The 21,410-nt window shown below is 43.0% G+C and overlaps 1 protein-coding gene across 1 annotated transcript in view; it reads right to left on the minus strand.

Moving 5' to 3' along the window:
• The window catches only part of CPZ (carboxypeptidase Z), a 37,181-nt gene extending 26,271 nt beyond the window's left edge, over window positions 1-10,910 (minus strand). The window contains exon 1 of the mRNA XM_050337584.1: window positions 10,651-10,910. Coding sequence (XP_050193541.1) covers window positions 10,651-10,738 — 88 coding nt within the window. The 5' untranslated portion in view covers window positions 10,739-10,910. The remainder of the gene's footprint in view (window positions 1-10,650) is intronic.
• Between the last annotated feature and the right edge of the window lie 10,500 nt (window positions 10,911-21,410).

Here is a 21,410-nt window from a genome sequence, read left to right on the forward strand (position 1 = left end):
GTAGTGTTACATCTGGGGATAATCAAGGAATAGCATTTTGTGTAGTGCTATCTGAAAAAGAGAAAGGAGTGGTCTCTTGTTACTAAGAGCTCCAGCTATTAATCCTGCTGATAAAATTGGATGTCACTACCTCCTGAATCTGAATAGTCTTATAGCCTAATACCATCACACCCACGTTTGAGAGGCCTTGGACACAAGTCTGGAGCCAGACAAATGTTCCATGCAGAAGGGAAAACATGGTCTGGATGGGACTGGTTTGAGTTCAGTCACATCCCAACAAGTAAAGTGACACTGTCTCTGTTTATCAGCTGCGTCATTAGCAATGAATCCCCTTCATTAGTTTGAAGGGTGGATGAGAAATATTTGACACCTTTTTTTTTTCTCTTCTGAGCAGAAAATAAACGTACTGTAGCTATTATTTTACACTAGAGGGTCGTGTGTGCTGAGCACAGTTCTTCATGGGGCATTTGGGGAGTATGAATGGTCTTACTACATCTGCTCACAATTCCTCAACGGCAAGAGGCATTTTGCCCTCTGTTCCCTCTGGGGCCAAGCTACAAATGTCCCTTTTGTTTCTTTCTCTGATATGCAATGATCAAATAGTGAAACTGAGGCACACAGAATCTCCCTGACTTCTTTTGCTGTACAGGAGTGTTATAGCCATCAGTGTGGCACAAGTCCACTCTCAATGGTGTCTCAGGATTCTGCTTATTCAGCTGGAACAAAAAAGTGTTCCGGGAACACGCTGGAACAAGCAGAGGAAACCGAAGAGGAAATGCAGTAGGCGGGGTCTGCACATGGTGCTGCTTCTTCTCCCTGCTCCAGCTCTCTGAGCTGCAGCAGACTTGCTGCATTTAGCAGAGGCCTCTTTCTGCCCTGCTGGCCAGAAGGAAGGCATCAGGAAGCAATGGATAGCTGATGGAAGAGACATGTAAAATTTCGCTAAATCATAGCTATCCCTGGGTTCACCAGAGGATTGGATCCTTTTGTGAGCAGGAGGAGATGTTAGCACAGGAGAGGTAAAGGCAGCTCTGTTTTCAGACTGGCTGCTACCTGGCTTCTACACTTGCATGTTTTTACCATACTTACAGAGGGAGAGGCAATCTATTAAACACCATGGCTATTACTCATTAACAAAGATGCTGACTGAAGAGGATAAATCTATTTTTTAGATGAGGAACCCAAATCCATATAAATCTTTTCCATGGCAACTGAAGTTATTCATCTCAGTATGTGATAAGCAGGGCTGAATCTGCAACATCGCTGCTTAGTGGATAAAGCTTTTCCACTACTCTTGACCCAGGATGCCCCTTACAAAATCAGAGTTATCAGTACTCACCCACTGACTAGCAAAACTGGCTCCTTGCTCCTCCTACACCTAGATCTAAACCTAGGTCTAAAATTAGATCTAAGCCTCACACTTTTGCAGCATGCTAAGCTGTTTTCTCTCTGTCTATGCAACTTTTTATGCTGTCAGAGGTCAGCTCTGCCCAAACTGTACCACCTCTCCCCATCATGCAAGCTGTCATATGACCCATACATCAGTCACAACTCTGTCTTGTAAACACCTAGGAGTGAAACAGCATGAGATTTCAGTTTATCAGGAGCCAATATACATAAAAGAAAGAGAGAAAAGGTCTGGTTTATACCAAATCTTTCTTTACAGCCAGTCTTAAACATGTATGTGTGCTGATGTGGTGTTTGGACTTTCCCAGTGTTTCCTAATGCCAATGCTTACATATGTTTTGGAGCGTGCAGCTCTGCAAGGGCCAAAGATAATTCTCTAGTATGTGTGCTTATATAAATAAGTGTGAATACACGTAGCTGGGCCAGAGACTGCCTGCCTGCCTGCCTGCCTGCCTGCCTGGAGAGCCAGCAGCAGGAAACTCTCCGAGGCCAGCTCCCGAGAAGCAGCTGTACTCTCTGTTCCTGCAGCCCTGCACCCACAGTCCTATGCCTCTGCACACAGAAATCACCAGCAAATCCCCATCCCCACCCACGATAACTCGTTTTCTCTAAGCTCCGGCAATGGCAGAAGAGTTCAGCCACTCCCTTTCTCATTTTCATAAGAGAAATGACAAGCGATGATATACAAAGAGTTCCTGGTTCACTCAGCAGGCTTCAGTTGCTGCTTCTTCTATGCTTGAAAGAGTCTAAACCTCTTCCCTGTTTTGGGCAGAGGCTCCCCTGGGCTCAAAGGAAGACAGTGTCACCTCCTCTCAAAGTCCCATCCATAGACAGGTTGATACAGAAAGACCTTTTTCTTCCTGACCCAGAACAGCCTTTTCAATTTTTTATGTTTATTTTTGTACTCTAGCTATTCCACCAGAGCTACAAAAGTCCTTTCAGTAGCACTGCTTCTATTTAAGATTATGGATAAAATAACTTATTGAAGAGGAGAAAAGCCATTTCAAGCTTTCTGAGCCCTCTCTATAATATACTCTTATGGTTTCAATTTGCAAAGGCAAGTTTGAAAATCTACAATGCAGCACATACATATTTTACTGCCAAGCTTACATTTTTTCCCCTTGATGATTCAGCACTGAAGGAAGCAAGCTGCTGTGATTAACCCTAACCCAGACAACAGAGCTCAACAGCTACTTCCAGTACTATGGCCTGGCCACTTGCCCTTTCAAGAACAAAGGCAACAGGAGACTCATGCAATTAATGATATGGAATAAGCCCAAAGGCCATTCTTAAATCTAAAATATCTAAATCATTCAGTGAGGCAGATTGGTAGGGAGTGTGTAGGTCTTTACAACATAAATTATCTCATCTTGTTTGATCTGTGCAGTCCAGCACACCCCCTACCAGCTTTCTGGGCTTTTTACAATACTTTTCTTAAACTAGAAGACATATGTATTCATTTTAGTCTGCTTATAGTAAAAACTTCTGCTTTTCCAAACAAAGCATTTCAGTTCCTTGTTATATTAGTATTATTCTCTTGCTGTTATACATGGTTCATCAAGTCAGTCTTTTAATGATAATCTACCTTTTAACACTAAAGAGACAAAATATCAGTAGTAAGATGCAAACGCTGTTTGTACCATTTTGCAAAACACTGGAACAGCACCTTCAAATGGTAAAGCACAACCTGCTTCCAGAGCCAGCTCCTAGCTACAGCATGAGGGCAAGATCCATTATATAATACTAGAGTGGACCAGAACCATCAAGAGGAGGGTGAAGGAGGAGTGAATGTGTAAGAGGACTAGTGGCAGAGGACTGAGAGAGATGAGTAGCTTGGATGGGGGGAAAACGGTCAAACAGAAAGCCCAGAAGAGGAAACAGCTACACATCTAAGGCATACATGCAAGGGCAGAACTGGAGAAGATCCACAGCCACAGAAAAGGAATTCCAGGAAAACTGGAGAAGAGAGAGAGGAGTGTTTGCAAAAAGCAGCCACGTGGTTAACTCAATTTTCTGGATACATCAAAGTTTTTGTGAATAGATGACTGAATTCCTGTTATTAATCATCCACTCTGGCAATTGCAGCAACTGCCCAGAGCAGCAATGTGTTTGCAACAGACAGAAGAAACAAGCACGAATAACACACAACCCTACTTTAGCCCTGCTCCCTCACATGAAGAAGCCTGAAAGCACCTGAAAGAGATTAATGCCTCATCTGCTTTCACTTTGCACAGCAGGATCACAGCAGGGAGGCTCAAACCAGTGTTTATTACTAATCACCCTTCTTTCTAACCTACCTGCTGCCTGGCATTCGGTTAAACACCCATTTTTATTGAATTATTGAAGGTGTTCCCACAGCAGTGCCACTGCAGTCAGCTTTTCCTGGCCTGTTTCTCTCACAGGACTGTTCTGGAGCCAGCGAGAAGGTGCTGAAATTTTTCCATGGACAATGGGAGCTCGCAACCTGCGGATGACAGGTCCAAATCTGTGCAGATGCATACCAAGACTTGTCATATGGCAAGGGCACAAAGCCTCAGTGGGGGCCAGTAATTCTCTCTTGTTTCTAGTTGTTCAGATGCAACTCAGACATGTCTGCAGTTATAGGCACCTAAAAGAAAGGATGAAAAGTATTTCTGTCTGCCTGTCTGTCCCCACCACCTGCCTTGGTGCCTCTAGTGACCAGACCCTCCCGTGTCACCTCAGCTGTGTATCTGGCTGGTAAGTGCTGCTCCAGGGAGTCCTTCAGGAGCTGAAAATCCCAAACAGAAACATTATTCTCAAAACAAAATATACTAAATGCCCTTTTCTGGCCTCAGTTGAGATCTTTTCCAAGTTACAAGGGAAAAATTACCCACTGGGAAAACAAAATGCAACAAAGACAACAACAACAAAATGGGCCAGTAGTTGCCAAATTGGCTGAAGGTTTATTGAGCTGCATGTGTGGCTGATGTGCTGAGCAAGCATTTCCTGTGTACCAGGATGATCTGGAGACATATGGAGATCATCCCTCAGTGTTTGGTAAGTGAAGGAAGGAGAAATCAGCTCAGATCTGGGGGATGATAGTATTAAAACAACAGCTGTGGTGGGAAGGTACAATAGGTCAGAAAATCTCTACAACTGTAATCTAAGGGATCATTTTTTTTGCCAGAGTGCCTGGAGAAGGATGAAAACACATATTAACCTGGTAATCTGGAGCTGGGATGCCTCCATAGCTGTACTTCATGACCATATACTCTTTATAGCTCAGTTCCCACTGTCTAAAGATGTAGTATTCTCCACATGCTTTGGCCAACAATAGTCAGAATCTTTCCTTTGAGTAAGTCCAACTATTGAATACCATAGGACAGAGGATCATGTCTGAAAAAAATGAGGGGTTTATCTGTTCTACTACAACCTTTCCAAAACATTTGCCAAGATATCATTCCATCCTCTTTAAACATTCTGTGCAGCCCCCTGGAAGAACTCTGTCTATTCTCTAGTTTAGAAGTATGAAAATTATTATAATTAACATCACATTTGATTCTCCTGTAAGAAATTGAGTTTTAACCAAAAATGGCAGGTTTATGTTACAAAAGGTTGACAGCTTATTCAAAAACCTTGACTTAAATCTAAGTCTTAATCTCATATTGTCTCCTAGATAAAGGTGTCCCATTATAACCCTATAAACCTGGGGTGTCTTATAGGGAGTTACAAATCAATGAAGTTACAGCAGGATAAATTAAGGGATCGAAATTTCATTTTTATTTCTGCAGTGGGCAGAGCAACTCTAAATCCCTAAAATCCATTAATCTGTGACAGCTGCATCAAAAGGGGAGAGTGATTCTGTTCAAATGAGATTCAGCAGTCATAAAAGCCCAGCAAAGAGACTAAGACATGGCCCACCAGCCTCAAATACTATGCTCACAACATGATAGGTGACTTCTGCATGGTATGTCGATGCTCAGCCCTATCTCAAGCAATAATACCTGTGACATTTATCCAACATTTGGTTCAGGCTTGAGAAGGGAATGGCTCTCACATGATGTCAGCAGCCCAAAGGGGACTATGGTAGCTATCAGCCAGTGACTGTGTGAAGGGAAAGGCAATACCTTGAAATGTTACAGGGGATTAAAAATTAGTATTACTAAGTCTTGCTAAAAGCCTAGCTATTCCTTAAGGCAATGGGTTTTTTTCAAGTTTTGACTTCTATATATTCACACCCCCACAGTTTATAGATACCTGAACAAGTATCCTGAAGAAAACTTTGCCTTCAGATTAAAATCATACTTAAACCATTTCAACAGTAAAAGGATATACTTGTGTATTACATTTTCAATATAAACTTACTTTCCCCACATAAGTGGCTGTTTCTGATCCCATTTCCCATGTTAAATGTAGCTGAAGGTCAGCGTTGCTAAAATAATAATTGTGTAGGAATACTAGAGCCAGTGGGGGGAATCCAGAGCAGCTCACATGATTCAGTGATGACAACTGGCTTTACAAGAGCTGGAATTTCTCGTCTTGTGAGTGAGCATGATGTCAGTGCTAGTTCTGCATTTTTTTGTTTTGGCAAGACTTGGACACACCCATCTTGGGTCCAGCAGGCGAGATTCCTAGAGCTTGGGCTTTCCCACATGTGGTAGCACAGTCCTGTGGTCGTGCCCCATGTCAGCACCTGCCTGTGTGAGCCACAGCAGGATGAGGGACCCAGCTGGCCCCACTGGCCTGGGGTAGAGAGCAGACCCCAGCCCAGTGCAGGTCATTCAGTGCAATCACACACCCAGGAGAGGCAGCACCTGAAGAGGCTCTGTCTGTGTGTGTGTGTGTGCACAGACATGAGTTTCACCAGGAAACCAGCATTAGTAACATCAACAGCGGGTGAACAAGTATGCTCAGGTCTCATGAAGCTGGGGCCAGTGTGAAGATCATGGAGGGAAACAGCTTTTCCCTTTTCACTTAGCAAAAACCATGGTACAACTGTGGAGTTGGGAACTGCAGAGAGGAAGAGTGGAAAGGTGTAACATTTATATTGGAAGACACTTTTTCTGACAGTCTGACTTCCCAGAAGACAATAGGCCTTACTCAGTGCCATGGCTTGGAGAGGAACCAGTGTCACAGAATCTGTTCTGGGCTCCAGATAAAATATCGTACTAGTCCCCTACCTCCCACCCTAATGGTTTGTCTCTCCTCATCTCTCTTCCTTGTACCTCCCCACTCCCTCCCATCTCCAGTGGCTAAGGTCAGACACCCCCCAGGATGGGGCAGTGTCTGACTCAGGAACAGAACAAGCCAAAATGATGGGAAACACCAATGTGCTTTTGAGAGGAGGAGACCCTAATGTGACAGGTGTGCCAACCGGGGTAATCCTGGGAACAGCACTCAAGCTGCTCTCCTACCTCCACAGCTTCAGGTCAAACAGCTCCAGTCCTCTGGACTCCTGCCTGGAGAACAGGAGGCTCGAGGTGGGGAGCTTATCACTCTCTACAACTACCTGAAAGGAGGTTGTAATGAGTTAAGGTAGCTCTCTTCTCCCAGGTAACAAACAAAAGAACAAGAGGAAATGGTCTCAAGTTGTACCAGGGGAGGTTTAGGTTGTATATTGGGAAAAATTTCTTCACAGAAAGGGTTTTCAAGCATTGGAACAGGCTGCCCAGGGAAGCGATTGAGCCGTCATCCCTGGAGGTATTTAAAACACCTGTAGATATGGTACTTAGGGACATGTTTTAGTGCTGCACACAGTGGTGCCGGGCTAATGGTTGAAATCGACGATCTCAGCGGTCTTTTCCAGCCGTAACGATTCCATGATTCTGTCCTCTGCCAGGCTATGCCGCGTGCCCGAAGCACCCTTGAAATGCTCGGGCAGGGATGGGGAGCGCGGCAGAAGGCTCGGGCATCCCTGCCGCGTTGAACCCCAGCCCAGCTCCGGTGCCTGCCCGGAGCCTGTACGAGCCGAGGAGCCCACACGGTGGCACCACAGACGGCGGCGCGGCCCCGGACGGTGGCGGAGGCGCTGCCAGGGGCCACCCGGGGCCACCCGGGGCCACCCGGTGCCCGCTGACACCCGGGCCCTGCGGAGGTCCGAGGCCAGCGCCAACCTCGGGCGTTGCCTCCCCCACACACCCTGTAAGCCCTAGGGGCTCGCAACCGCACTGGAGCACCCGTGTACCCCTGCCCCAGAACTCCACGATAAAGCTCTCCCTGAATACAACCGATCAGGAAAGGAAAGGCTTTACTGATATTATTATTAAAGGTTTTATCGCTGTTATGCCCCGTTCGTGGAAGCATTCAAGGCAAAGCTGGATGGGTCTTGGAGAAACCTGGTCTAGGGGAAGGTGACCCTGGCGCTGCAAGGGGGTTGGAACTAGGTGACCTTTGAGGTCCTTTCCAACCCAAACCGTTCTATGATTCTATTATTCTGTGATTCTACTCAGCCTTAGCCTGACCTTGGTGGCATCGCAACTGCAAAGTTGGCCCCAGCTGCAAGTAAAGTCACCTATTGGAAGGCAAGTGACTTCAGCCTGCTTCCATGTGGTTTTTGGCTTTGTTGTCAGATATGATAAAGTACTTCATTTAACTAATTACCACAGGAATACATCAGTCAGCAGCAGAGAACACATGACTTGGCTAAAAGAGGAACCTGTGTTATCAGCTCCCTCCGCCAAAGGTCGGCCACCTCTCAGGGGAAACATGCTAAGCTGTACTTTTCTTATCCAAACTGTAGACTAATAATAATGGCCAGTCTTCGCGAGCGAAGATCCGGGGAAGGTCTTTCCACCTTCCAGCCTGCGCATTGGATTTTTTAGGTGAGACACAGTGTGCGCGGAACTGAGCCCACCCTTTAATCCTAAGGTTCATCTGCCGGGGCCAAGCGAGCTTGGACAGTGGCAGTGAGGTCCTTAGGACGTAGGTGGGTTGCCTTTAAGGGCTAACGAGCCCCACCTGCCCGGGAGTGGCCCTGACCGGGAATTGAACCCGGGTCTCGGCGGTGATAGCGCGGCGCCTTTACCACTAGACCACCAGGGGCTCCAAAACTGTAGACTAAGAGGCCAGTTAAACTCATGAGGGTCTGGAAGTGCTGCCTCACAAGGGGGCAATGCAGCATCCTATCACTGGAGTAGACAGTGGCTTACTGACTCCCCAGGGGTACAGCACAAAGCTAGGGAGAAGGGATTTGCCCTCTCTTGGTGCCGTAGTTCCCAGCTGCTGCTCAAAAAGATCTCCACACAGTGTATGATGCCTATGTCATATTGTAGAGCTGGATTATAGTAATCATTTCCTTATTTTTCTAAACAGAAGAGCACAAAGCGTTTTGAAAAGAACTTGGTATTGTAAATCATGTTTCATTTTGGCTTCTTATTTAAAAAAAAGGCAAAATGAGTCACTGCAGAACAAGTATCACTGAGAAGACCAGGCAGGCTGAAGAAAGCAGCTCCAGCCTTGCTGGGAGTCATACTGTGGCACTGGTTCCTGCTCTCCTCTCCTACAAGAGCAGCTCCAGGCTGGTTCTCCTCTTGCAGGGCACCACAGGTCTGACCACTGAGATCCACCAAGACCTACACAAGGAACCTCAAAACAGGGGAGAAAATCCCAGTGCTACAGCTGAAGACATAACCTGCTGCCCTGACTATTGAGAGGAGACCCGTGCCAGGTCTGTTTGTGAACATCTCCACAGTGCCCTTTCTTTTCATGTGGCCTGACAGGACCTTACCTCCCTTTTGGAAAAGGAAGACCCTTTAGAAATCTGGCAGGTCTCTGAATGTCCAAGCTGCTACTTTATTGCCTTATTCAACAGCCCTCCAGTGTGAAGTGTACCCCACCCTCGTGGCACACAACGTGGTGATGTTGACAACTCCCTTTCCCTACCTTTACCCATCCCTCCAGCACCATATTCAGCTGTCCAGTTCTACCAGATCTAAGGTATTTTTCCACTGCTTGCCCTTCCACAAGCCCTCCCCTAAAGACAGCACAGTTGCCAAAACACACAAAACACTCTACCACAGCAGAGTTACCCCTAAGTGATCCATACATTTGTGGCTGCTAGGATTAATATCCCATGGCAAAACTTTGATCAGTTGGAACTGGAGTAGAATCATACCTCACAGAGAAAGGGCATGCTGTAAACCACACTGCCTCTTCCTGTAATTGGCTGTAAATAGTCTACAACACTTCTCTTTGTGCAGCTTTATCCAAAAATAAAATCCCTTTAGGCTGTGGTAGACCTTGATGTTCGTGGGAACAGCACTCTCAAATTATATGCAGTACATGGCACATGGACTGCACTGTGTAGCAGTTCAATGCCAGTGACAGTCTTTGGCTTATATTTAAGCACTGAAATACAGCTGAATTTCTTTGGACAACATTAAGGTCAGTTACAGGTTAACTTATGTCTTCCTGTAATCCCATAAAATAAATATTTTTCTGACTCATTTTAAGTTTAAACCCTCTGAAAATAGTTTTCCTGGAATAGACCCTGTCTCTACACTGAAATTCATGTCTCCCTCATCTACACATAAATGACATTTTAATTAAATACACTTGATAAAAAACCACAGATTTTTAAAAGACACTGCTAATATTTTTAATTAGTCAACTAGTTACTGAATCAAAAGCTTTCAATTAATTTAGCAACATATTCCTATTCAACCTTTATTCTAAAGGGTAAATCTGCTTTTCCAGCCAATCAACTCATACAAATTCCATATTGCTCATAGCAAGCTAAAACACACCATTACAGCTGTCAGATCCTAATAAATCTCATATTTTGGACTTGAAATAAGTGACCTAAAGATAAATGTAAGGAAAAGCTTTTTTTCTTAAGGAGAAAAGCATACAGAAGGTCAAAAGTTCATCTTCTTGCAATCTGATTACCACATTCCTAGAAGGCAAGGCCAGAGATGAGGCAAATCTTCTTCATTCCCTATGACAGTGAGGGGGGTCCTAACAACTGGGAAGTCCATAAAGTGATAGAAAGGCACAACTACAGACAGCCTTAGACAGTGATGGGGAATCATTATGTTCCTTTACATCACAGCCTTGTTTTTCTGTTGCAGAGCCACACACCTCCTGCCTTCCCATCCACACTTCCCAAGCACAACCCCAATTTCATCACTAGCAGTGTGCAGGTTTCCAAACAGCTGATCCCCCTTGTCTCTAAAGCAGAGTGACAACTCCTATCTCCCTCTCCTTGAAGCTGGAATCCATTACTCTGCTCATCTCTAGGAGAAGGAGGATGAGAAGGGGGACTTTTGGGGTGATAAGCCTTACCTAGGGTCTCCTGGCCGGTTTCACAGTGGGGCGCTGGCTTGGTGGCCCTAAGCAGCCCGCCGAGGAGGAGCAGTAGCCTCAGGACCATGCTGGAGCCCCTTAGGCAAGCAGCACAGTGATGTGGCACTTACTGCCCGACGGAGTGACTCCTCGCTTAGAGCCTCAGCGCGGCTCTGGCTCTCCAAGCTGCAGAGGAAATCAGTGCACTGCAAGGGCATGCCCACGTCTCACAGTGTGTGCAGTCCAGGCGTCAGATTTCAGCTAGCATTTGAGCTTGGAAAGCAGAAGGCTTTGAGACAGAGAGGGAGGAGGAGTGAGCTCCCCCTCCCCTCTGCCTCCAGACCGGCTCCCTCTTGCAGCTTGGTTTACAATTTCGTAAACAGTTTGAGCAAAGGGGGGTCCCTGCGGGGTTGTGCCCGACTGCTCCTCAGCTGCGGGTCTGATTTCTTTGGTCTTCAGAAAACGCAGCAGTTTTCCTAAGGGACAAAAGGATCTTCATGAAAGCGTGTGTCACTGAAGCCAAGAGCAACTGCCTGAAGAGCGCAGAGAGAAAAGGGAGAGAGAAAAGCAAACAATTGAAAGCAACTTTCCTCCCGAAGAATGGTATTTCACCACACACTTAACTGCAAGTTTTAAGCACAACATGACAACAAAGGGACCCTAAGATGCATCCTCTCCAGCACAGCAAGAATGGGAACCCACAGAATAGCCATCAAGATCACTCTCTGGGTGCTCCTCCTGTGCATTTTACTTATGATAAGATCCAGTTTACAGAAGCAACCTTGGAGGGACGCCAGTATTTTCTGTCTGTTCTTAAAAAAGAATAACTTCACAAAAATGTAGATAAGATTCCAGAACAGCATTATAAGCTTTATCTGGATGGTAAATCTATATTAAATTGTTTGTAAATTGATTTTTTTTTAAATTATATTGTTTGTTTCGGGTGGTTCTGTTGGATTTTTTCTTTTTTTTTCCAGAGAAATATGCATTGTATGTTTTTATTTCTATGCAACAGGTGAAGAAGCTTCCCGTAGGTAGGATGTGAAATCCTCATTTCTTATCTATACATCAAAAAAAAAAAAAAGGATTTTTTCTTCAAAAGTCTAGAACAAAACAGACTAAAGCATCCTACATTTTCAGGCAGTGCATGTTCCTTTGAGGACAGATACCTGCTTACACATGAGAACAGAGAATCTGTCCTTGCAGACAGAGAACTCTGGCTCCTGTTGATCAGTATCAATGATCAGTAAGGAGCTATGGTGCTATATGATAATGCAAACAAGTAAACCCCCCCTTGGGAAACCACTAAAGAGGCTGACAGGGCAGGAGAAAGCTGTATGCACCTCAAAAATCAATTTATGTTTCGTCTCATTTGGAAGAGCTGCGTTAAGAAGCTCAGCAGTAAAGTATGTCCTCTGCTTCCAGGCTCTGCAATGAAGGGGGGAAGTTTGTTTCCAAGATTTCCTTCTAGATCTGGAGACTGTGGAGTTTGCCCTGGAAGTAGACATTGCTAAAGCCTATCAGGGTTCAAAGAACAAACTTCCAAGGACAAAATGCTATTTAGCTACCTTTTCTTTTCACCATCATCACACAACAGCATGTCTGGACTCTCAGGGAAAAAAAAAAAAAATATAAGTACCAACAGAGCTCTGGAAGTGTGGCCTCCAAGGGCAGGAATAGTTTACCTTCTGCCCACCCCCACAGCAGCCTGCTCTGAATACCAATCTGCCACATCTGTACCTGATGTGCTCAGGTACAGCTGAGGGTGCATCCAAGCCCTCAGGGAAAAAAAGAGACTGCCCAGATCTAACCAAAGTGAAGCAGGATAAACTGTGGATAAAGGCTATGGAGATAATACCTATAAACAGAAGCTGACCCAGAGCCCTCAGAAATGCTGATATCCGTACTGTAGTTTTCTGCAGCCACATACTTTGGGGTCACATATTTTAAAACACAGCAAATATAAGTCCCCTTTACCAGGATTGCCCAAAATGTTTTGCAAACCACTGACACCTGCTTTCATCAGCACTATTAGCCCTACTGTGACACTCCACATTCATACTATGCTCCATGTTTAGTCTCAGTTATTAATGAGACAAAGTCACATCACACTGGGAATACTGATTTGCTGCCATTTGGAAATGTTCATTTGTTATTTCCCTGAATTAAAAGATTGTGGCACACATATAATTTCTTGTCCTCAAGATTATTGTATCCATCTAATATTATTTGCAGCTTGTCTGTGCACCAATTCCCACACACACTCCAGTTCAATCAGCCTTCAGGTCATTGTATCATAGTTGACAGAATCAAATGGAGGCAGTGTAGGGACTATTCGGTATAACAGAATAAACAAGTAATGAGGAAAGTGATAAATTAAACCCACAGGCACTCAGGAATTAAGGAACTGGTGATGAAGGAGACATTAACAGGGACCAGAATGTGTTTGGTCACTACCTGATGGGCCGTTTAAGGAACAGTTTGGTCATAGCCTTGAATAGGGTTAGGATGAACTTTGTCACTGATAAGAAACATAAAATGTGATTATCTTTAGTATTATAGAATATAAGAAGTGACTTCATGGACCATGGAAAACTTAGGATGGCCTGGTCAGTGAAAGGAGCAAAAGGAAGGACCACAATGGATCAGGGAGGATCAAGACTAGGAAAATCAGAGAGGAGGGGAATAAGGGGAGTGGCAGCATGCAGGTAGGCTGCCAGTCTGTATGCTTTTCTAACCCAGTCCTATGCCTGGTCACAGGACTGTTTTCATATTAAATCATTTTTTCCCCCCCTGCTATGTAATCTTCCTCTCTGACCTAGGAGTGCATGTTGAAAGGTCAAAGTGCCAGCAACCAGAGAGACCAAGTGTAAGCTGCAAAGTCAAAGTGTCAGCCACTGGAGAGGCATGGATGTGTTAAGGTTTCTCAGGTGAATATAATCCTGTGTCCATGTTTGTACATGTGTAGTTTGGTAGAGAACTCCAGTCTGGATTAGCAGGCAAATAGAAGACTTCTGTGGAAAGACTCAAGGTGTGAATCAGTGGCTGGGTAAAGGACCCAGACTGAAGATATGACCTGAGAACTTGTGCTGATATTTGAGGAATCTAGGAATGCGAGCATCCATGTGAACACAGAGAGTGGGAGCACGTGTGTTGTCACCAGTGAACCTCAAACCTGAACAGCCAGAGAGGAGTAATAGGACTGGGCTCTCTGTACTTGGGCTTATGTGAGTTCTGCTGGTGGTAAACCAGTTCTTCTGGAATCGTGCGTGTGTTGACACACGTGTATGTGGCACTGTGGGATTCATCCTGACTGCTCTCTGAACCTGCAATTGGGAGTAGTCATAGCTGCACCACAGGTCCTGATTGCATGGATCTGACACCCACAAACGTCACGTCCTTAACAAGCTCCACTGCACCTACTAAATAAAACCCTCGACAGCTAATGAGCTCCAAGCTTCTTTGTTTCTCAGTTTCCACAAACCTTTTACATTCAATCAGGATGTCTATCTGGTACCAGAATAAAAAATTTACAATACAAGTAGGGGTCTAAGAATGACATTAAGATATTTAGCAACAAAGGCAAATTTATCAGTGTGTCACCACCACCTATAATTTTTTCCATGCTTGCATGCCCTAAAGCATGGAGAACAGTCTGGAGGGGTTATTTCACTTACTCTTAGTTTTGACTGCCTGCTCTTTTCCTCCTTCCCCAGGAATTTTATCCCAGGCTTTGTAGTGTGTCTTTCTGTGAAGGTTTGGCATGGTTGCCATCTCTGGGTTCTCCTGTAGACTTACACCTTTCTTAGGGGAACAGTAGTTCAGCTACTGCTCTTCTCACTCATACACTATTTCCAGCCATCCAGCATTTCTACTTGTTTAACTATTTTTCAGCCCATTATTAGCACTTTGTGTATATCACTTGCCCTTCTCACATTTTTTTTGTGTGTTAACATTATCAAATGGGACTACTAGCAGGTATTGCACAGTTGCATGATCAAACCTAGAAGTATTAAAAGCAGATAGGGAAGGGATGGTTGGAAATAGAGGAATTTCTCAACCTCTCTATTTTTATTTATGGGTTTTAGTAAGTCTTCTAATCTTTCCAGGGAGTTGACAACAAGTTCTGGGTTAGGCTTAAATATGACATTTTCACCCAAGCTATAAAAGAATCTTAGAAATGAACAAACAAATCCCAGAGTGTTAAGCAGATGTAACCTGGGTTTTATCATTTGCTGAATATGTCTTTCCTGATCTGACCTTTCTGTTAGCCTACAGTCCACAGTACAGAAGCAATACAGAAATCCTCAGACAGGACTAAATACCAAAACTGCTTCATGTCCTTGGCAGGTACTCAAAGTGGGATTAAATACAGTACATTTAACTTGTTTGCATTCTCATGATTCTTACTATTGTCAGAGAAATTTAGCAGAGGGATACATTAGACTCAGACTGGGATTCATTACCTGGTTCTTTTTTTATTTTGACTCTGATAGGAGCTGATAGGAGGTTGAACAATAAATAGAAGCAGTTCTGTCTAAATAACTTTTCTGAAGGACAAAAAGACAGAGACTGGATGAAAATGCTATTTCATGGCTTGTTATTCTCTCCCCATGAGCTAGTGAGGCTGGCAGGATGGTGTTTGGCAGCACATCACATCTGCTCCAGTACAAAGCCAGCAGGTGTGGTTTTAGGACTTTACAGTAATTTAAATTAAGCCAGGAGATGCTTGTATTTGCACTGCAGAAACCATTCCTCATTCTGTGTATTCTGTTTTTATTTCCTTTCCCCCCCCTTTCTAAGTTTCTGCAAAACAGGGCAGAGGAGAGGAGCTGCTCTCAGGACAGACTGGGGAGTAAACCAACAGCAATATTTAAAAAATACCCAACCCTATTCTACCTGTCTTTGCAAGACCTTATTTCCCTGTGCCTGATTGTGCTTCCTGCAACAACAGAGATCTGAAAAAGGCCCACAAGGCCTTCTCTTTCAGCTTCTAGCAGCTAAGTTAAAAAAGGAAAACAGACTCCAAACAAATATTTCTAATTCAAATTAACATGCATGTGGATAAGAGAAATGGGTAATTTACTCTAAAGATACACAGACTATTCTGAGCTCTACACTTGTTAAGAGAAGATATTTTGGGATGTTTTGCTGTGCCTTCTGGGACTATCTACATTACTCTTGGGGAGCTTTTAACGTTCTCAGAGAGAGTTTTTTCAGGACTGCCTTTTATCTCAACTTTCAATTTTTTCCCTTTATGACCCATAGGATTAAACCAGCTTTAGAAATTGCCACACTTAAACACTGAGTGCTGAAAATTTGATAAAGAAAATTTGGTAGAGAAAAAGACCACAAAAACAAGAGTTTTCCTGTTTTCCTATGCAGTACTCTGAAAGTTTAACCTAGAATGGATCATGAACTGCAACTGTCTACATGTCTCAAGTACTTCAAAAATTCCCTGTAGTCTCTATCAGTTACTTTTGATTATTATTAACTGAGTACATATTTGTACCAGATCACTAAGTGAGAACTCCAGTAGACCTCCTCAGTGAACCAGTCTAGCAATACTCCAAACATTGGATTTCCTGTAATGACTTCAAAATTGGTCTTTAATTATTTTATTTCTTTTTTTTTTCTTTTTTTTTTTTTTTTCATTTTGACACGTTTTGCCAATTTATTTCCCCTGGTTTTTCCTCATAAGGTGGAAACAAAACCAAGGGGTGAGTGGGTGGATTTATTTCCCCCACTATTAATATTACAGTCACAGATGTTTATTTCCTTCCTGGTTAAATATAACAAATTTTAAGAAAATGCAGGTCTTAAAAATATTTAAATCATTTAAATTCAATACAAGTACTATCAGTGATAATTAAATTCTGTTTTCATCTTCTCATTTGTCACAGATTAACTAAGTCAATGACCCACAAAATTAGTTACTTATACCACTTCCAGGTGAATTACTGAACTGATCCTATCATAATGCAGAAGAATGCAATTAAAACAGGAGAAGGCCTTACCATTCCCAAAAGATTCAACGGAATACATGCCTTTCTTTTAGCCTACCCTTCATGTGGTCTCTGTGCTTGTTTGAGTTAATCAGTAAGAAATGAAGCCACTCAGAAAGTTTCTTTTGATGACAGGAGAAAATGATATCTAGTTAAAATTCAGACATGATCAAAGGCACAAGTGATACAAAAAAACTGGAAGGGAACCTGGCACCAGATGGTAGAATTAGACCACAAAGGGACAACAGTAATAAATATGATTCTATATCCAGGAGAACATGTGCAAAGTAACATGCACTGACCACTAAACCCTGCAATAAGCACACAATATTATTTAAATTTAATCATTAAAAAGATAAAGCTGACATAAGGACTTTGTTATCCTCTCAAAGGCTGCCTCTTATTACTCACACATGTAAAGCAGCAAAGCAGGATTACTGCTGAGGGCTTACTGGTAATACTTTTTGAGGGTTTAGTTCAAGATGAGGCTCAAAGGTGACTCTGCCATAAAGCAAGAAAAATAATACAAATAAGTCAGTGAATCATAGAACTGAATATGTAACAGCTACAAGGAAAAATGTGTGCTCAAAAAAGATCTGTGCTGAGAACTAAAGGTCTTTCTTTTCTTCTGATCACAGATGGAGTATTAAAAATTAATGTAAGTTCTACCAGAAAAGAACTTGACAGTCCTATTTTGAGACTCATTTCACTTCGTCTCTTCTCCCTGTCTCACAGAACATTAATGCCAAAACATTCAAGAGAAGTTCTCTAGGGCTTGCTTTGCACATTCACAGAGGTGCTGGGAAGCATTTTGAAAAAGTGACTTGGAGTGCTCTGGTTTGTAGATACCTGATGAGGGAAACACTCAACAGACCCTGATGCTTTGTGGGCAGATCCTTGGCATTTTCCAAATTAAAATCAGGCCCTCCAAGGCTGACGCTCCCTAGAAAATTAGGAGTCAACTCAGACAGCAAAAACCAGTGCCATTTCAGATGATACTAGCACGACAGCTCTGAGGATTTTAACTTCATTTTCAAAATGAACTTACAAGTCAAATCAAGACCCAGGCCTCACTTAAAACAAGGAGAAACAGGCTGGTAAAGCAGTTAAAATAAAATGCTTTTAAAGCTATTTAGGCATTTTAAAATTACATATCAGTATTCTGAGGGTCTATGTCACACTAAATATCAAGGCCATGATAATATTTAAGTTTCTTAATATTTGTTTTCTATATTGAGGTTCCAACTCTTTAGAGTGAAACAGCCTATAAAAATAAAGTCTTCTAAAAGATAAGGAATTTTAGTTCAAATTTTATGTTCTTCTTTTATTCAAATATTTTACAAAACATCTATCAGTGTATTGAAGTATCAGTGGAAACTAGAGAGACCAAATACAAAATAATTGTAGGGATCATCTTTGCCAGGCAATCCAGGTTGGAGCCTGTCCTTGGGATCATGCACAATCCCAGACAGCCAGCATTTTCAGCAGCATAATACCCAGCCCTACAGAGTCACTACAAATACCCTGCCCTACAGATACCAAGCTGACCCCAGAGTTGTTCTCCCAGCTTTAATCAGTGTCGACATGTGTGTAACTCGTGCCACACCCATATGCAGCATCCTGTCTCCCTTATTTGTAAGAAAGTCATTAGTTTATAGATATGGATATCTATTTCAAGTGTAAGTTGTGCAAAATACTGTTTGGGGAGGTGTCAGAGACTGAAATGGTTAATGGCTTTAACAAAGACTTCTGTCCACTGTAGCAAACTGCAAAGAAACAGCAAAGAATGCAGCAAAGCCCACCCCTCCCTGAATATGCCTCCTAATCTGGACTGCAAAAGAACCTTGAGGTAAGATAAGGGGGAAACTATTGTCCAATTATCCCAGGAGCAGAAGGGTGTGCATACCTGAAACTACAAACTGGATTTTCAGATAAGGGAAGAGGCTGATGATTCTCCTTCCCTGGAGGTGTTTAAGAAGAGACTGGATGTGGCACTTAGTTCCATAGTCTAGTAACTGTGGTGGTAGTGGATCAAGGGTTGGACTTGATGATCTCAGAGGTCCTTTTCAACCCATCTGATTCTATGATTCTATGACTCTATGGATCAAGACCATCACTTTGACAGGACTTGGACCGCCCCTTCAGCCAACAGACATCGGAGCTGCAACTACCAAGTTTCATCACTGGACCCAGTAGGCAGTGACAACAGATATCATTCTACTTTTATCCTTTCCTTCTCTCTTTTCCTTATAAATTTTCTTAAGTGTTATTTTTGCCTTTATATTACTACATTATTATAGATAATAAGAACTAAAATGGCTACACACTTGTTTTCTTTTGAAACCAGATTGTTCTAAATTAAACCCTATATTTACAAAAACCAATGGTTCAATGTTGATTCATTCTAATCTGCTCCAAGGGATCTATTAACAAGAACTTGGGTTACCCTCACCTTTTGGGGCAGGTCATAACAGGAGGGCAGGTGGTGTGTGACACTGACTCTGGGTTTACTAGAGAACTATGGAGTCCTGCACAGCACTGCTATTGTGCCATCCTTCAGTCATGCTATAGTTCTGCATCCAATGACATTAGAAGCATGAGTGTTTCCATCTTAGGAAAAGCTTTAACAAACTGGAAGGGATTTGCAGAGAGGTAACAAATAGGATGGGAGCTTAAGCACTGACTCATCATGAGAAATAATTTGAGCTGCTGAATATGGGGTTTTTTTCTTGGCCAAATAATGACTAATATGATATTCAGGGGTCTGAAAAAATAAGTTGTATAGGACAGGCCAAGACACAGTTATGACTCAAAAGAACAAGCACAGGGCAATAGGAGAGTAAAAGAAAGGTTATGGGGTTATAGGGTCTTTATTATCCACAGTCTAAAGTGTGGGAACAATACCAGTCATGGACTGAACTCTGGAAACAGCTCCTTCAACCAGTCCAATCCTCCTCCCTCTCCTCCCTGCTTTTCTAAAAAGCCAGCATTCTGGACTGAAAACATCTGCCAGTAATCTAGTGCTACTGATACAATGATGTTGCCCTGGTTAGAGAGCTGATATAGGACTGCTAAGGTTTGAACAGACATGAGACATGTCTTATCATCCACATATCAAAGTGAACTTCATGGGAGAGGTTTCTTCAGCCTACAAGGCTTCAGGACAAGATCCTGAGCAGCTTCAAGACTGTCATCGGTTGTTCTAGTCATACTATTAACAATCTGAGCTACTGTGACACTGAAACCCCGCTGACAACCGGGAATTTACATTTTTCTCTCAACTGTTCATATCACTGAGTTATCCTTTACTCTTTTACTATCACTAGGGAACAAAAAAGCAGCAGTGACTCATCAAAAAGATCAACTTTCCTTGTCAGAATTTTGATTTGTCAGGACCTTCCTTTAAACTATCATTAAGCAGGACAAGTTTGGAGAACAGGTATCCAGAGAAATTCCTCAGTTTTTCCATTTTTCTGCAGACAGAGCTCTCAATAACTCCTTCTTTCTCTGTGAAGTAAAACTACCTTGTACCAGAAGGCAAGTCCAACCTCCATCTTTCCTCTGTGAGGAAGCCAGGATGTCAGATCAAGCTTTTTACACGCTCCACCTTATATTGGTCCTCTTCAGCTTCCAGTTGCCAAGCAACAGCCACCCTCAAGACTTATCAAATCAATGCCATGGCAGTAGGGGAAATTACAAGGCTAAGGTCCTGGGATCGATTTAGCTGGTTTTTTTCTGGGTTTTTTGAAGGTTCATATCGTGTGCAACTGAAAATCAAAAGGTGGTTGACACTCAAGAGCTGAACTTGAGAGCATCAGCATTGGACGTAGAGGCTTTGAGTTGCCAGGGCAATTACAGACATTTGGCCATTGCAGAATGAACCCAGAGAAACCCAATATGCATCCACATGGGGTAGGTTGCATTTCATCCAATCTTCCCTTCAGGAGGTTTATTAAGACAGTAGGTGGGAGGTTATATTGAAGCTCCAACAGTAAGAATTTTATTTTTATGAGGAATTCATGCTGAATACCTTGTTTCAGCCATAAATGGTTATCTGGTAATTTCATCTGAAAGCGAGAATGTGACAATAGTCATATTATTACTCCCAATGTGCCAGTAATTGCAGAGATTGGTAGGCTGTAATCCCAAGGGACAAAGTAGGTTCAGTAAGATTCTTGGTTTGATTCCTTTACCTGCTTTCTTTGTTGAGCACAAAAAGTTGAGGGGCACAGCTTTCTTCCTAGTTTATTTAATTTGCATTCTGTAATCCTGCTCAGCTGCATAAAATTAAAAACTGAAAAGGCTGTCAGTGGAAAACTGATTAAAAACAACAAAGAAAACCTACAGGAAACCAAAACCACGGGGCGGGGGGGGAGGAGGAGGAGGGGGAAGAAAAAGGAAAAATACCATCACAGTAGCACAAGGGAATGCATCAGGTAAAGAAGGAGTCTGAATAGCTTGCCTTTCAGGTGACATGAGAAATCAGAGGGTAGGTAGAAACTTTACAAGGTTATGAAGGTGGAGGAAGTGTGGGAATTGACTGAGCTTCCAGCAGTTGCAAAGGGAGAACAGGTTAGCAGAGATGCAAAGAGCTAATGCTCTTCATGTCTGTGTTCAGCTCTAAGGTCAGAGATTAAAACAATTGAGTAGGAGGGAACTTATGAATAATAAAAATAAACTAGGGTTTTAAGAAGGAAGGAGCATACCCTGGATTTGAATCACTTTTCAAAACCACTGTCACAGTGCTCCTCTAGG

Source organism: Myiozetetes cayanensis, unplaced genomic scaffold, assembly GCF_022539395.1.
Source record: "Myiozetetes cayanensis isolate MyiCay16 unplaced genomic scaffold, myiCay2020 scf7, whole genome shotgun sequence".
NCBI lineage: Eukaryota > Metazoa > Chordata > Aves > Passeriformes > Tyrannidae > Myiozetetes > Myiozetetes cayanensis.